This window comes from Vicugna pacos, chromosome 6 (genome assembly GCF_048564905.1).
Source record: "Vicugna pacos chromosome 6, VicPac4, whole genome shotgun sequence".
Lineage (NCBI taxonomy): Eukaryota > Metazoa > Chordata > Mammalia > Artiodactyla > Camelidae > Vicugna > Vicugna pacos.
Genome location: NC_132992.1, coordinates 85,662,800 through 85,680,078, shown reverse-complemented (window position 1 = coordinate 85,680,078; position 17,279 = coordinate 85,662,800). Strand labels below are relative to the sequence as shown.

Genomic DNA, 17,279 nt, shown 5'->3' with positions numbered 1-17,279 from the left:
GTCTTTAGAAGCTTTGCATTTCTTCTTAGAAACTAAAAATCTTGGGAAGCAGCCTAGATTTGCTATAAGATTTTAAAGAAAGTACAAAGAAATGAAGGGCACATTGCCATTTCGCAGATTGTGCTTCAAGGGCCCTTCCCTAGTCAGCAGCATACTTTGTGGAGATGGTAGTCTCTGCTGCCACGGTGCCACACTTGTTCTTTGCTCCTCCAGGAGATGGCAGTCACACTATATCCTTACACTTTTACTTTTATCTGTTTATCTCCGTCTTGTCCCAAAAAGAATTTAAGGCAGATGTATAGAAACCAGATAGTAAGATAAATTTAAAACAGACTAAAGAAAAAATAAAGATGGAAATAAGAATAAAAATTTAATTAGAGCCAAGAGCGAGGTTATTGAACCAAAAAACCGCACATAATGCGGTCTTGCGTATTTGCTGCCGATGCACCACAGGTTTAACTCCAACGTTGGAAACAGCCAGTGTAAAGAGTGAAACGTGGCAGCTTGCACGTTGTGTTTACTTTATGACCTAGGAAAAGTCATTAATGAGATTAACCATCTATCTAGTTTCACTAAAATAAATATGAACTATTTTTTCATTATAGGCAAGTGAACAAGATATCCTTAAGTATCTGATTAAATGGGGTGAGCATCAGTTAATGAAGAGAATAGCAGACAGAGGTAAGCTCAGAAAACCAACTTGCAACTATAAGTTTTTCCGAAAAGTTACTGAACTGCATGCTGCACGTCAGTCTTGACAGTACCCACTGTTGCCTGATGAAATAGAAATATTTACAATCAGTAAAATCCTTTAGTAGAAAGGGTACACTTTGTTAGAAATAAATATACTGGAAAATTTCATTTTGCAAACTAACTTCAAAAGAATATTCTTAATATTTTATCTTTCTATGTGCTTAATAATACATGCTGACTAATTTACAAAAGTATTAGAGTGAAATTTTTCATTTAATGATTAAAGTGTTACAAAAGCATGCTGTTGATGAAAATATTCTAGAATTAGACAGTGGTGGTAGGTGTACATTATAAATGTACTAAAAGCCACTAAATTTTACACTTTAAAATGGTTTAAATGGTGAGTTTTATGTTATGTGAATTTTATCTCAATTTAAAATATATGTATGACTACCCAGAGAAGGCATATTTGTTGTTTATTTTAAAATTTTGTGGAAGACAAAGGAGAAATAATATTTTTAAAGAAGAGATGGAAGCATCATATGGAGAAGGTGGGCTTTCAACTTTGGAATATTATGATTCTATAGCAGTCTTCTATTTATGCCTGGGGTTGGCCCACCCCCCATGTGCCTTCCTTCACAGAATATCGTGTTCCTCTATGTAGTGAACCCAAATCAAAATATTTTAATTAGAAAAATTAAATACGCATTTCTCTTTTTTGCCGTTTATGACTTTATGTAGATATAATTTTCATACCATAAAGTTCACTTATTTAAAGTGTTCAAGTCAGTGTTTTTTAGTACACTTAACAGAGTTGTTCTGCCACATTTTTAAATATATTAAAAAAGAAATCAAGCTTAAGCTGCCTTCAGATCTTTTTATAGTACCCCTATAATATACTACTACCCAAGTGCTAGGGAACAAAAGCAGTCCTCCTATTTTATTTCCCCTAATTTATTTATTTGTGGCCTGCAGAAAGCCTTTAGCAATTCTCATATTTTAATTTTTTTTACTGTAAAAACCACTGCTATTAATTTGGGACATTTTTGAAATACCAGCATACAATCTGTCCTCTTTAATTGCAGATTCTATATTTGCAAATTCACCTACTTGCTAAAATTTATTTGTAATCCCCAAATCAGTACGCATAACACTTTGATGGTCATTTGCAGACATGTGCAGAGTGACAAAAAATTTGAGTCCCCTGATGCACATGTTTCCAGCTTAAGGGGGAACAAGGTGATACTCTGTCTTCTTATTTCAGCTCGCGTGCTATAAACAAGTGTCCTTTTCATAATCTGTTAGTGCCATGTTTTTGCACATCTTAATGGGTTTTTCTAGTGATCTCACCATCTAAAGTGGCCTCCAGACATAATGCCTAGTGCTGTCTAGCATTCCTAAGCCTAAGAAGGCCATGATGTGCCTTACCGAGAAAATATGTATGTCAGATAAGCTTCATTCAGGCCTGAGTTACAGTGCCGTTGGCCACGAGTTCATTGTTAATGAATCAACAAAATATATTAATAAGGTGTCTTTAAACAGAAACGCACATAAAACAAGGTTATGTCTTGATGGGTTGACAAAAATGTCGTGACCAGAGGCTCGCAGGAACCTAGCCCTGTGTTTCCCTTAGAAGCAGTGGTTCAGTATTCACTGATTGTTTGCAGTGGCTTTATAGGACAAAACCACCCCAAATAACGAGAATTGATTGTATATAATGCTATATAATCATCATAGGCTTGTTCAGTAAATAGTCATCAGTAAGGGTGATAATGATGAAATGTCACATTTATTTTGGGCAGATAATGAACATCTTTGATAAAATTTCCCCTAAAACAGCAGTTTTCAGACTGAGTTAGAATGGAGGACACTTCCACAGGGATGAAGAGGAAGCTACATGAACTAGACTGCACATTTTTTTCAGTCACCTTTGTATATGAGGTTTCTGCCCTTTCCTGTTATGTATTTTGGGATTTCATGTAAGATTTCATTTGAAAACAGGACACCCCTACTTTGAGAAAAAAATTCTTTTGAAAAGCAATACCTTGGATAAGTATTGAAGCTAAAGCATAGCAAGGCGAGAAAAAAAAAAAAAAACCCTTTTCCCACACACTTCCAACAATTTTATTTTAATGATTCCAGGAAAAGCTTAGCCTCTCAAAAATAGTATCTCTTTATCTGTCACATGACTTAAGGAAAATACCAGTTTGCTTGTAGTGTTTGTGAAAAATCCAGCATTTGTATTTGTGAATGATCAAAGATCTTATTTTTTTAAGAAAAATATATAGCCCCCTAGTTTAAAGATATGATTAAAAATTCTCAAAATTTACATAATCTTTCTTCCCACCTCAGTATCAAAAGCATATATGTACTTCAGATCTTCCCCTTTCACTGATACCCAATGAAGAAAACATTTATTCTCTGCTCTGGACAGGAAACATTACATGTCATGGATTAAAAAGTTCACCTTTATGCAATAAAATCCCCATATTATGGAAATTCAGGAGACTCATAAAAATCTTACATTTAAGAGTGTACATTAGGTTTTGCTGCCTTAGATACCAAGTGATTTTGTTTTAAATACTCATTAAATTGCCATTAAACATGTAGTAGCCTAATGAACATACTGATAACCTGCAGTGACCAGAGATAGCGCTGGCCCTGCAATGCCATTATTGTACTTTTTTAAAAAACTGATATCACAAAAGTGAGAAACCTTAAGAAAAAGCCCTCGGTCAAACTGGATTTTAACAGATTGCCCTTTTTTCCTCCTTTGAGTTAGTATATGGGAGAGAATTCTGTATTCTTTGGTGCAAAAAAATCATAAAGAATGTTTTTGTGCTGTGGACACCATGCTTTTTCTTTGTCCAAGAACATCTCTACTAAGAAGACTTTCAAGACATAAAACAATTTCTTTATAACCCTTTTTAAAGGAGATATACATCAGTATAAAGAGTATTACTGAAAGTGTACTGGAGAAGAAAGAAAGCCTTTCTCTGAAAATTTGGATTTGGTTGGAGACTTCTCATTTTCTTTCTCTATCATAGAGCCAAACTTACTGAGTGGCACTGCTCATAGTGTGAACAAGAGAGGTGTAAAAAGACGAGACCTGGACATCGAAGAGCTTAGAGAGATCCTTTCTTCTCTCTTACCTTTTGTGAGAATTGAACACATCTTACCTATAAACAGTGAAGTCCTAAGTGATGCAGTAAGTGTCTTTCTTCATTTATCCCTTTCATGAAAAGAAAATGGTTTTTTTTAAACCATTGTAAGTAATTTCTACTAATGGAGTTTTGAGAAACAGTAAATTCCATGAAGACAGAGACAGATGTCTGATTTGTACTGTATTGTGTCCCCAGTGTCTGGCCCATGGCACAAATAACTGTTTGGTGGATGAGAGCTGAGTGGTATATCATTCTAACTTTTACAAGAGAATGGTTTCTAGGGGAGTTAATCCAGCCATTTATCAGCGCAGATCAAGTAGATCTTTATTAAAAAAGGAAAGGGTAGAAATTACCTTTGGAGACTCTTTAAGAACAGCAGTAAATCAGAGAGCAGGAGAGAAGGAGATTGATTCAATGTAAAAGGATGAATGAATCTTACAGTTGTGTTTCAGTTAAAAATGATAGCTGACTGATCATGTTACTTTTGTAATTCTTTTTAAAAAGTGAATTTTTTAGATCTAATTAATGGATGAGAAAATAAATATTATAAATATTAGTTCTTCACAGACTGGTCTATAACTTTAATATAATGCTATAAACATAATTTTTTCAGCTGCACAGAACCATGATAAAAGTCATCTAGAAAAAACCGATGAGAATTTTTTTTAAAGTTCTCTAAAAAGAACGTAATTAAAGAGGGATAAATAACTCTTCCATAATGTAAAATATATTTCAGACCTCTAATATTTAATCTATGATGCTAGCATAACAGAGAAGGCAAAATAGCCCATAAAAAGATCCTAATTAATATAAGAATTAAACATATACTAAGTGAGCTATCACAAATCAGTCAGTTACACTAACCCATCAGTGGGGGAGGGAGGAAATATGCTTACAGTTAAACCCTCATTTCACTTGCAGATAAAATTAATCCCTGTTAGGATTGAAGAATTAAATATTAAGTTGAAACATGGAGAAACTAGAAGAAAACATTTAAATATTTATAGAGTCTCTGATTAGAAAAATATTTAATCTCACTAGTAATCACACACACACCAAAGAAAGCAAAATAAAACAGTAAGTTATCATTTTTTCACTAATTAGGTTAGTAATTTTTGAAGTGATATTACTGTGCATAGGGAAATATAGCTGGTACATTGGCAGAATCATCATTAAATATTTGGGAAAAGGTTAAATGCCTGATAACAGAGGAAATAAATTATAGTTCAACTACTCGACAGAATGTTTTATTTCCCTGAATGATAGTTGTAAAGACTAATATAGGAACATAATAATGGAATGTATTTTTAGAAAGAAGGATACAAAATATGTATTTATATGTATTCTAAAATTTAGTTAGGTATAAGTTCATTTGAAAGAGACTGGAAGGACATATATCAACATTATTACAGTTGTAACAGATTGGAGTTGTGAGGTTTTTTCCTATTATCAAAATATGTCTAATGCTATATTTAATTAGTTAAAAATAATTTTAATTCAACAATTAGGTGTTTATTGTATCTAACAAGAGTAATATTGGAGAACCAATATTTGGTTTTGTTTAAAACCTGAGACTCAAACCAAATTAACCCCTGAATTTGGTTTAGAAAAATGTTATAGAACTTTTGTTTTAATAGCCTTGGAAAAGGTGTATCTCTGCTCTTAATTCCATGCCTAATACATAATAAGTCCCCAGTAAAAGCAAATACTGGCTTTTAATTGTGGTGCTCTTTTAGTATATGCTAAACACTGTGTCAAGTGTTGTTATCTTCCTTACCTGCATTTAATCCTCACAACTGCCTTTTGGGCTATAAGTACTTGGATTATATTCTCCTAGCATACATGAGGAAACAACAGGGCCGTTACATTTAGTTAGCTGTGCAGTGTCCCATCTCCAGGGCTATCTAGGAGCCGTTGAGGTGAGGCCCAGGTAAAAGGAGATGTCCATAGTCATGTGGCTGTTAAATGGGGAATTAAGGTTTGAGCCAAGTTCTCCTTCCCCTAGAGTTCCTACCCCTAACCACCATGCAGACTGTCTGCATCTTCGGACTGTAAATGCAGGCCCAAGAAGGTACTTGTTTTGACTTGTGAAGGGTGGAGTGGGGATGGAATCAGTTCCTAGATGAGTAAAGAAAAAAACAGAAATTGGTTTTCATTAAGAGTTCTGAGGGGAGGAGTATACCTCAAGTGGTAGAGCGCATGCTCAGTACCCAAGAGGTCAGGGGTTCAATCCCCAGCCCCTCCTCCAGGTGGAAATCAATGAAGAAACCTCATTACCTCCCCCTCATAAAAAACAAACAGTACAAGCCAAAAATATGGGAGGAAAAAAGAGAATTCTGGAAGTTAGTCTGACTAATATTTTTAATTAATATAGCTCTTGTTTTTAAAACATCATCCCTCTATTTAGAGAAAAAATGAGAAATTGTAATACCTTTTTATTACTTGCTGAATCCTTTAAATATTATTAAATGTTTGAAATATTTTAAAATTTCACATGTATTTCTAAATTTGTATTTAAATGGTAAAGTTTGAACATTTTGATTTAGAGGTATAGTTATTTTTATCTTAGTAGTACTGCAGTGCTCCACAAGTCTCTAGTTTATCTAAAAAATGATTTTTTTTTCCCAAGATGAAAAGAAGCTTGATCAGTACTCCTCCATCAGATATGCTTCCTACAGCAGAAGGTGGAAAGTCAAATGCCTGGTTACGGCAGAAAAATGCCGGAATATATGTTCGTCCTCGACTGTTCTCTCCCTACGTGGAAGAAGCAAAGGTAATAAAAACCGTTTTAAGATACTAGGCTACTTTATTACAAACTATAAACTCAGGTATTTATTGTGGTATTAAATATTTGGAAATAGCCTAAATGTCCAATAATAGGGAAAGTGAAAGTAAAATTCTAGTTTGACTACCCACCGAAGTATTTTCCAAAATGTTTAATTATCAAGCATGTTTTCATTTTTATAACTTAAGTTATGTTAAAGTGTATTTTACATTTTTCTCATCTTAGTTTTTCCCGCAAATTGTTGGCTTGGAAAAAAATTTTTCATTTTAATGAAATGGTCATCAGTATTTTGTGATCTTCAGGATGGGAAAAATGTTCTAAAAGAAGATTGCACGCATATTTTCTTCCTTTTATTTTTAAAAATTTTAGGGGGGGTAGTTAAGTTTATTTACTTGTTTGTTTGTTTGTTTGTTTGTTTTAATGGAGGTACTGTGGATTGAACCCAGGACCTTAGGCATGCTAAACATGCGGTCTACCACTGAGCTATATACCCTCTCCACATACTTTCTTCCTTTCATAAACTAAAAAAAGTCATGACTTCTTGTAACATATTTCTGTAATGGCTGACTTTAGGAAATTGTCTTCAGTTTTAGAATAAGTGTACAAACTAAGACAAAATTTTAGGCCTATTAAAGTAAAAAGTTGGCATTATGTATATTGTAACATAAAAGAATTCTCTAAGTAAATATGGTAATAGAAAAGTGAAATAATGCAATTTTTATTAGATGTATTCAGCCGTAAGAACTTTGAGGTGGCCTTTTGAGGAAGTGACAGTCTTTGAGAGTCAGAAATGAATTAATTAAATGAAATGAATTAACAGACAAAACTATGTGTTTGGATATAGAATTAAGTTACCTTGAAATTTTTCTCATTTTTGTTGTCAGAGTCCATAGTTTAAGATACATGTATGAAAGGGTTTGTGAGAGATTCCATTTTATTGACTAGTTGATAATTATCTCTTATTGAGCAGTTGACACTTTAGTTGTTACACAGAGTTTGGGTCTGATCTTTCTGAAATAAGTTCAGTGCTTAAAGTCACTCAAGCAGCTAAGGCCTCTGGAAGGTTGAGTCTGGTGATAAAAGGTCCTAAAAAGCTAGAACTACCCTCCCTTCTGCTCTGTCTCAAAATAGAACAGCAGTAAGCTGATCACAGTCCTCCTGGAACTTTCCCTGTTTTCTCGGGGGCGGTACCTGTGCATAAGCAGGAAATGGGTTTATAGGTCTGTTGAATTTAATATCAATCCTTAATATTTTGTATTTTGAGCATTTCTTATTAGCTCTGATATTGAGTCCATTGTTTTCTTTATAGTAACTTTATGTGTAATTTACTTTTGATTAATTTTACATCCCTTCTTCAAATTTCAAATACCTCAATTAAAAACAATTAAAAACAATTTAAAAACAAACTTTTCAGAAAATGATTGTTTCTTTTCAAAGATGCTGCAAAAAGATACCTTAAAAATTAAAGAGGTAGGAAAAAATTAAAGAGGTAGAGGTACTTTTTCCTTCCACCACTAATTTTAAACTTCATATACTGGAAACAGTAAATTAATTCCCTTTTTATATGGTGACGGCAGTAATCTTTTCTCTAAATGTGATTTAACAGAGGTGAAGGATTGACTAATGCTGTTAATACTGAATTGTTATTTCAGTCAGTGCTAGACGAGATGATGGTGGAACAAACAGATCTTGTTCGTTTGCGAATGGTTAGAATGTCCAATGTGCCAGACACACTTTACATGGTCAATAATGCCGTGCCACAGTGCTGTCACATGATCAGCCACCAGCAGATCAGCAGTAACCAGTCAAGCCCTCCTTCGGTTGTGGCAAATGAAATCCCAGGTAAGGCAGTAGCCTTGTGTCAAGCATTTCTATTTAAATGAATAATCTGATAATTTTTTGTAACCTCTTTATATATGCTATTCTTTCCACCTTTCAGTACCCATTATGCATTGTTCTCATTAAAGCATAAATACTTAGAAGCTAAGTTTTTTGTTTTGTATTTTGTAGCAACAAGTACATACCGTTTTTCAGTTTAGCCCAGGGTTTCTCAGTCTTGGTCCTCTTAACAGTTAGGGCTGGGTAATTCTTTGTTGTGGAGGCTGTCCTGTGCGTTGTAGGGTGTTTGGCAGCATCTCTGGCTATACTCACTAGAAACCAGTGCGAATGCTTGTGCACACACACGTACACACTCCTTTGTGACAGCCTTGTGGAACATTTTTGTGGTTCTCAACATTGCCGAATGTGCCTTTTGGGGTAAAATTGCCTCCTGTTGAGAACCACTGGTTTAATGGAATTCATATTTTTCCTCACCATAGGGTGTTTCTCACATTATAAGACCCTTTGGGGAGAGGATTGTAAGCTTACATTTTCAAGTGTAGATATGGCCCCCAAAAATGTGATTACTGTTGTTTTCCTAGAGATCCAGTTTCACAAGATCTGCTCTGTGTATTTTATTGTAATGCAGGCTTACGTCTTAAGACTTTTAGGAAATTGACCATAGATAGAGGTATAATTGTCATGTCCAAAAACATCTGAGCATCAGTCAGTGCTGACCTTAACCAAAGGGCTGTCATGTCAGTTTCTAAGGTAAGAAAATCCACAGAGATCTGGGGGTTAGAAGTGTATAGTTCTTGCTAGTTACCGCTGCAAGATTTAAAAAAAAAAAGTCATCAAACTGTAGCATTACTGGAAATGATGGCATGCACTTTTTGCTTATAAATCTGTTTCAATTAAGGATAAATAGAAGATATAATGACAGAACCTTTCATTGAACGCATTTCTTTTATTCTGGAACTAATGTCTGATCAATTGTTGCCTAATCAGATTTGACCACTATGTGTTTATTTTAAAAAGTGTACATTGGATAACAGTATGAAGGAAATATTTCTGTAGCTGATTTGTGCAGATTTTGAAGTTTCGGTATTTAGCACAGATTTTATCGGCTCCAGTTAATACAGTTGGATAGCAGCGTAATTTAGTCTTAGAACTGAATTGCAAAAGCCCAAAGACATCCACAGTTAAGTATATTCAGCAAAATAGGACTTGTCTTTCGGTTGTTTAATGAGACATGGCCCTATTCTGGTGTCATCCTAATTCTCTCTTCCTTGCCCACCACACTAATAAAGGCATCTAGCTTATTAGAGAAGACTCCTGGCCTCATATCCTGGCTCTGCCACTTTATTTGTGTGACTTTGCACAAGATATTTACTTCCCTAAGTATTAATTTCCTCATCTGCGAGATGGGGATAATGTCTTCTTTCTAGGGTTGTTGTGGAGATTTAAGGAAACATCGTGAGTAACATGCTTAGGAGTTTGCCTGGCAGAAAGTAAAGCATTCAATAAGTGGTAGCTCCCTGTTCCCCCAAAATAATAATCAATGACCACTCTGGTCAGTTTGTCTCATAGATATTAATAGACTGTCCCCTCTTCTCCAACCATCTGCTACGGCCTTAGTCCAGGTTCCTTGCCCACATGCTTGCCTCTAACCTTGCTCTCTCCCATTCTGGCCCTCACACCAGGGCCCAGCAGATACCTTCTGTGAAGGGCCAGGTAGTAACTAATTTAGGTTTTGTGGACTATGTGGTCTCTGTTGAACATGCTAACTCTGCTCAGCTCTGCAACTGTGGACCAGAAGTCGCCATAGGCACTGCCTAAACAAATGGGTGTGGCTGTGAGCCAGTAAGGTGGCATACTTGGTTTAGCCCACAGGCCATAGTTTGCCAGCCCCTGCTTTACACTACACTCAGTACACTTATGCCACCACAACTCTGATCTTATTCTCCTGCACAAATGACTACCTGTTGTGCATAAGGTTCAAATTAAATTCCTTATCGTGACATACGGGGTCATTCAAGATCTGCCCTTTCCCATCTTTCTACTGTCTTTCCAACCTTATCCTCTAACACTTTTGAACCATAAGTTCTTCTGGGCATGCCAGCTGCTTGTGCCATGCTGTCTCTCACTTGCATGTTTTACACATGCCTGGTCCTTCTGCTTGGCTCCACTTTATTTGCTGCCAGGTTCGCCTCATCGAGGAAGCCTTCCCTGTCTGCCTCCAGTCTGGATTGGGAACCCCTTCCTCCAAATCCCTTCCGTATTCTTTGCATGTTTCTCTCTACGACCATTTATGGCCCTGAACTGTACTAGTTTACTTCACTAAAACCAGAGCTCTGAAAGGAAAGGGGTCACGTCTTGTTCTGTGCACCCTAATAACCTGAGTCGAACCCCTGGTGCATATTCAAGACTCAAAAAGTTGTTTGAATAGAAGAATGAATATATTTAAAAGACTTTCAAAATACCCCGAGATTCAGAAGAGAATGTATGTAAGTAAAATGTTACTTAGGCTGTGAACTAATGCAGTGCAGGAGCTGTTTGGTATTAACCAGGAGCCCTTTGGGCACAATGAAATTTTAAAATCTTAGAAAAAATAATTAGAAGTATATAAATGACTATCTTTCCAGGAAATTAAAATATTATCAAAAATTTATGAGAAGATTCTGATGCAAAATGGATGCCTTTTTTTCTTGCACTCAGCAGGTGATCTTTTGTGTAGCTCAGGTATTGTGCCTACAGACTGTTTCTCTCCTTCCAGTTCCTCGTCTCCTCATTATGAAAGACATGGTCAGACGTCTGCAAGAGCTACGACACACTGAGCAGGTGCAGAGGGCCTACGCGCTTAACTGTGGGGAAGGCGCCACGGTCAGCTACGAAATTCAGATTCGGGTGCTGAGAGAGTTTGGGCTTGCGGATGCTGCTGCAGAGCTCTTGCAGGTGGGAAACGGCATTAAACCATTTAAAATAGGGAGCCTTGTGTCAGATTGTCGATTATTATTAAGAAAAATATTATGGTATTCTTTTGGATTTCGTGATGTTTGTGTTATTGTCGTATTTTTTTAAATTTGCAATTTGTGATTTCTAATTCTATATAAATATTCAACTTTATCCCTCAAAAAATAAACGAATGAAAAGCAAATAGGGTGCCTTGACCACTTATTCAGGCAGTTCTTAGAGATACTGAGGAGCCCTCATAGCATACGTCTTGTTCTTAGTACTTACTCGTTCACTGCCCCTAGTGTCTTGGGTGACCTGAAAGCCCCCGGTGAGAGGCAGAGTGGTAGAGTGGACGGGGCACAGCTCTAGAGTGAGAACTGGCTTCGTATCCTGCCTGTGCTGCCTGCCAGTGAGTTATCTTGGAGCAAGTTACTTAACCATTCTGAGCATCAGTTTCCTTACCTGTAAAATGATTGCTGTGAAGATAAGAGTTGCTGTATGTAAAGCAGCTACGTCTCTTGTACACAATAAGCACAAAAATGGTGACTGCTAAAAAGTTCATGGTGTGTACACCCAGCAGAGTTGGAAGAGAAAGCAGAAAATTCTGACCCTCCACTGCTTTCTGTCCCTGGTTTAGGCACTAGATTTCAGGTTTTGGCCTACTACATACTACTTATAGATCTTTTTCCCTCCTTCCTCCCTCTTATTATAAGAAATTCTTCTGCATGATGATTCAAACCCTGTAAGCATGAGAATCAAGGAATAAATGTTTTTTTTTTTAACTAGCAGGAAGAAGCCCATTTCTAGTAATTTTTTGGTACAAAAACAGTCATATTTTTGTGTAAAGTAATCTACACAGCAGCTAAATCAGAGCCTAAAATAAAATTTAATTTCATCTCATTGAGTGATTGAATCGTTTTCTTGCCACCGACTGCAACGTTAGCCTGAGTTTTCAAAGGGAGACGTGGTATGGTGGTCTTGGGCAAGGAGCAGGCTGTTTGTAAGTTCTTGATTTTCAGTTTTGGCTGTGGTTTTTCATCTCTGAAATAGTTTTGTTTTCTGTTCATTTCTATTCTCTTTGCCATTCTAAATTGTAATTTGATATTCTAAATTATATAAGCTTTATAACTTAAGTATTCCCATATAATGTTTATCAAAATAATAATCAAATTTACTCCTATGTAATAAGTAAGGTACAGTATTTTGTAGTTTTATTTCAGAATGAAAGTGTGCAGATGTTTTGTCAGTTCTAAGAGGATTCTCACTTGTGTGCCTTTTCTTCCTTTCATGTTTAATGGTAATTTTGTTTTCTTAGTAAAGACATTTGAAGTAGATCTTATTTTCTGCTTTTGCATTATCACATAATCGTACAAAATTACTGACCTGCTTTCTGGAATATTCAGTCAAGCAGCTCTCCTTGATAGCTGTATTTCAGGCTACAGAAGCTGCACTCTGCCCTTTTGTACTATTTTTTAAGGTAATTTTTCCTTGGACTTCTGGCCTAGGAAAATATGTCGTGTCTTTTACACTGGCTCCGTGTGGTTTTCTTTACACACTCACTTAATTCTCTCAGCATTTAAATGTCTGTCTAGGAAATCTGCTAATAAATATCCTAACTTTTTTTTCTCTCTTCCTTAGAATCCTCACAAGTTCTTTCCTGATGAACGTTTTGGGGATGAAAGTCCACTCTTGACAGTGAGACAGTCTGGGAGATGTCGAGTTAACAGCACCCCCACCGCAGAAACCATGTTTACAGATCTGGACTCTTTCGTGGCCTTCCACCCACCCTTGCCCCCTCCACCACCCCCGTACCACCCCCCAGCTACCCCAATCCACAACCAACTCAAAGCAGGCTGGAAGCAAAGGCCTCCCAGTCAGCATCCTTCACGGTCATTTTCGTATCCCTGTAATCATTCGCTGTTTCACTCCAGGACAGCTCCTAAGGCTGGCCCCCCTCCCGTCTACTTGCCAAGTGTTAAAGCAGCAGCACCCGACTGTACCAGTCCCGCAGGGCTGGGCAGACAGACCGTAGCTGCCGCCGCCGCCGCCGCAGCAGCAGCTGTAGCATCTGAGAAGCAGGTGGTGAGTTAGCGCGTCAGTAACCCATGTCAAGTCAGAAGTTTGTGGGATATTAGAAGCCAGTTCCTTGGCCCCGAGAGCCTCCTGGGACTCACCGGCGCCCAGAAGTGTTACTGACAAGCCGAAAGCATGGATGTAAGGGATGTGCAGGAGGGAGAGAAAAAGAGAGTGCAGTGGGACAAGCAGGGACAGAGGAGAGAGACTGGGGGTGTCTGGTGGAGGAGGCAAGCACCTGCCTTTAGTTCGTGTGCGGGTGTTCGGGAGGGTGGCATTGCTGGGCAGTACAGATGGGTGCTACCAGTTTCGCAGTGTGCTGTTCAGGCACCTCTAGAGTTTGTCCCTGACTTCTCTTCTGTAGAGTCTGCTCCTCTACCAAAGGCTTTGGTGGGCAGGAAGGGGGCACTACTTACAGCCAAGTACACCATCAGGAATCATGTGGCAGAAGACTCCTCGTTCATGAAGTGGGCAGAAAATAAGCCCTCGTGCGTGTCCCTGCCTCTAGCAAACCATCCCAGTAGGGCACCCGTTTGATTAGGAAGCACAGTTGCTAGCTAGTAGTTAGTAAATTAAGCGAAAATTCTTTGCCTGATCTTGCACTGCATTAGAGATTGAATTTCTATTTTATATAATCCCTTTGAAAAAACACACTAGTGATTTTTTTTCTTTTTTTATTGAGTCATAGTCATTTTACAATGTGTCAAATTCCAGCGTAGAGCACAATTTTTCAGGTATACATGTACATACATATATTCATTGTCACATATTTTTTCGCTATGAGCTACCATAAGATCTTGTATATATTTCCCTGTGCTATACAGTATAATCTTGTTTATCTGTTCTACATTTTGAAATCCCAGTCTGTCCCTTCCCGTCCCCCTGCCCCCTCGGCAACCACAAGTTTGTATTCTATGTCTATGAGTCTGTTTCTGAAAACACTAGTGATTTTTAAGTCTTCCTGCTTAGTGACACACTATTCAGTAGCATTTAATACAGAAAAAAAAAGATACATATATTAGTTCAGGGAATCTTTATTAAAAGATGGCTTTTTGGAATCTGTGGACTAGTATACACCTGGGGTCAAATTATGGTCCTTTCTCACTTTAGAGCCTTATACCTACTCTCCCTGCTGTCTCCCCCACACCCCCCGCTAAAAAAGAAGAAATAACAAAGGTTGATGGATAAACCAAATTCCCATCTGTTGGCCTGCCCCTCAGTTCTACAATTACGAAAGTTCTACTTCTTTATATTTCTGATAAAAGTTCCTTCAAAGGTCATTTATCTGTATTTTCATTAAAGTCTTGATTATAATAATGAAAAATTGGAAACAACCTTAAGGTCCAACAGTGGAAGAATGGTTAAGGAGTCATGCCTCATCAGTACAGTGGAATATCTTGCAGTAATTTAAATAATAGTCTCAGAGAAAATTTAGTGACAGTGTTATATATGCACTAAATTTTATGAAAATTAACATGTGCAAAATTTTAAAAAGTGAGAAAAGTGCCTCGAAATTAATAATAGTGGCTATCTCAGTAAGCATCATTTTTAAAAACGGGAATCGAGAGCCTTTTTTCTTTTAACCCTCCCCCTGTTTTGTTTCTGTCCACAGTGTACACAACCTGTGCTTAATGACCTAATGCCAGATATCGCCATGGGTGTGTCCACACTATCACTCAAGGACAGAAGGCTTCCAGAACTTGCTGTAGACACAGAATTAAGCCAATCAGTTTCTGAAGTAGGACCAGGGCCTCCCCAGCATCTATCGTGTATTCCACAGAGGCATACACACACATCTCGGAAGAAACATACACTAGAGCAAAAGACAGATGCTCGAGAAAATCAGCAGGAATATCCGGATTTCTATGACTTCTCAAATGCTGCTTGCAGACCGTCTACTCCTGCTCCTGGCAGGCGCACCCCTTCCCCTTCGCAAGGTGGATATTTCGGTCCCGATTTGTATAGCCACAATAAGGCATCACCAAGTGGCTTAAAGTCAGCCTACCTACCTGGCCAGACCTCTCCTAAAAAGCAGGAAGAAGCTAGGAGAGAATATCCACTTTCCCCTGACGGGCATCCACACAGACAAAAGAATGAGCCGATACACCTCGACGTTGTGGAGCAGCCTCCCCAACGGTCAGACTTTCCTTTGGCAGCCCCGGAAAATGCCGGTAGTGGTCCAGCCCATGTCCGGGGACGAACAGCAGCGGAAACCGACTTGACTTTTGGGCTGACTTCTAACAGACCTTCACATTCTGCATGCAGCACTGAAGCTCCAGAAGAGAGATCTGGTAGAAGACTGGCCGACAGCGAGTCCCTGGGCCATGGAGCTCAGCGAAGTGTGGATTTGGAAAGGGAAGATTCAGTAAGCAGAGGGAGGAGGTCACCGAGCAAGCCAGACTTCCTCTACAAAAAGTCTGCCCTTTGAGAGCAACCTCCAAGTCGTCTGTGCCTGAGATGTGAAACATCCCATTTTATGATGTAACCCAACAACTTAGAGACCAGTTTATTGATGCCAGCTGATAACTCAGTTTCACATTATTTTATTCTAGTTTTTGTATATACATGTTTATTAGACATGGCATGCTAAGAGGGTTATTTTGAATGCTGCATCTGTCTATTTTGTGTTTGAACAATTGTGTGGGGAGGCATTTTTTAAGAGCAAGCAAGCTGGCACTTTTTTTTCTCTTTACAAATGATGGAATTTTTTTGCACTTGTACCTTTATTTTATCTGTATTGGTTTTATATCAGTATGTTAAACTTTATTGCCACATTTAAAGGACTGTATTTTCATACTTTTTTGCATTTTACCTTTCATCTACCAATTTCCACGTGCATTGGATTGCACACTAAGATGTATTTTCTTATGAAATAGTTCTGTGTTTATTTTTTAATTATAGAAATTCCAAAGAACAGCACATCAAAATGCTCCTCTCTTTTCAGTAATTGTTTTAGTTCAGAAATCTTCCTGCTCAGTCTCCATAAATCTAATGTCATACTTTTTAAATAAGTCTTGGGAGCTGGTCTTCATTCCTCCAGCGGGAGTCCAATCAGAATCCTGAAGTTTTCTGGTCAGTAAAGAACAGAAAGGAGAAAAGCCTTTTGTGTCCAGGCTAAAGCTGTTGCTTTATTCACAGTGCGGACGCTGTTAGTACCACTGCAAATTCTGGTAATATGGCTTAGTTTCACTAGATGAGGTTCTAGAGAGACTGGCTTTCTTGGAGTCCTAAAGCAGTGGAAACAGCGAAGTAACTTAAGCTTGCACTGCAGGATCGCTGGTGCTGAGTGTCGACTCTCCAGCTGAGGTGGGGGAAGCGACTGCTTGCTGCCTTCAGTTGTCTTGCTCTGTGTGGGAAAAAAAAGCAAAAAAACAAAAGGGCTTCGGTTTTAAGGATGTCATTTGGTGTTTGTAAGCAAATGTTTTAAGTGTTTTTCATAGTGTGTCTGAATTTTGGTGTCCTTTAAAAAGTTGTTGTATAATGCAAAATGCTTTGTCACCAAAAAAGAAAAACTTTTTTTTTTTCCAGTGAAACACTACATGTCCTACTTGAACTCCACTGGGCACGCTGGTTTGGAATTTTACTGAACCACTGAGCACATGGGATCTTTTAAGATCCTCTCCCTTGGAAGGGCAATGTGTGAGCTAAGGACTGTTTTTTTCTTACTCTCCAATGTAAATACAGTAGTATTTGAATTTTTAAGTCACTTCAACATTATTTGAGCATCACTTTGTATTTTTACACATACACACACAGCCGTAGCACTTAGAAGAGAAGAGAGTTTCTGAACA

General features: G+C 37.7%; 1 protein-coding gene across 2 annotated transcripts in view; it reads left to right on the top strand.

Moving 5' to 3' along the window:
• Window positions 1-16,268, top strand: part of BTBD7 (BTB domain containing 7) — a 79,826-nt gene extending 63,558 nt beyond the window's left edge. For both annotated transcript variants that reach the window (XM_031679352.2, XM_072963627.1), the window contains 7 exons: window positions 606-681; window positions 3,741-3,901; window positions 6,487-6,630; window positions 8,295-8,484; window positions 11,237-11,415; window positions 13,054-13,497; window positions 15,101-16,268. In XM_031679352.2, coding sequence (XP_031535212.2) covers window positions 606-681; window positions 3,741-3,901; window positions 6,487-6,630; window positions 8,295-8,484; window positions 11,237-11,415; window positions 13,054-13,497; window positions 15,101-15,916 — 2,010 coding nt within the window. In that variant the 3' untranslated portion in view covers window positions 15,917-16,268. The remainder of the gene's footprint in view (window positions 1-605; window positions 682-3,740; window positions 3,902-6,486; window positions 6,631-8,294; window positions 8,485-11,236; window positions 11,416-13,053; window positions 13,498-15,100) is intronic.
• The last annotated feature ends 1,011 nt before the right edge of the window (window positions 16,269-17,279 follow it).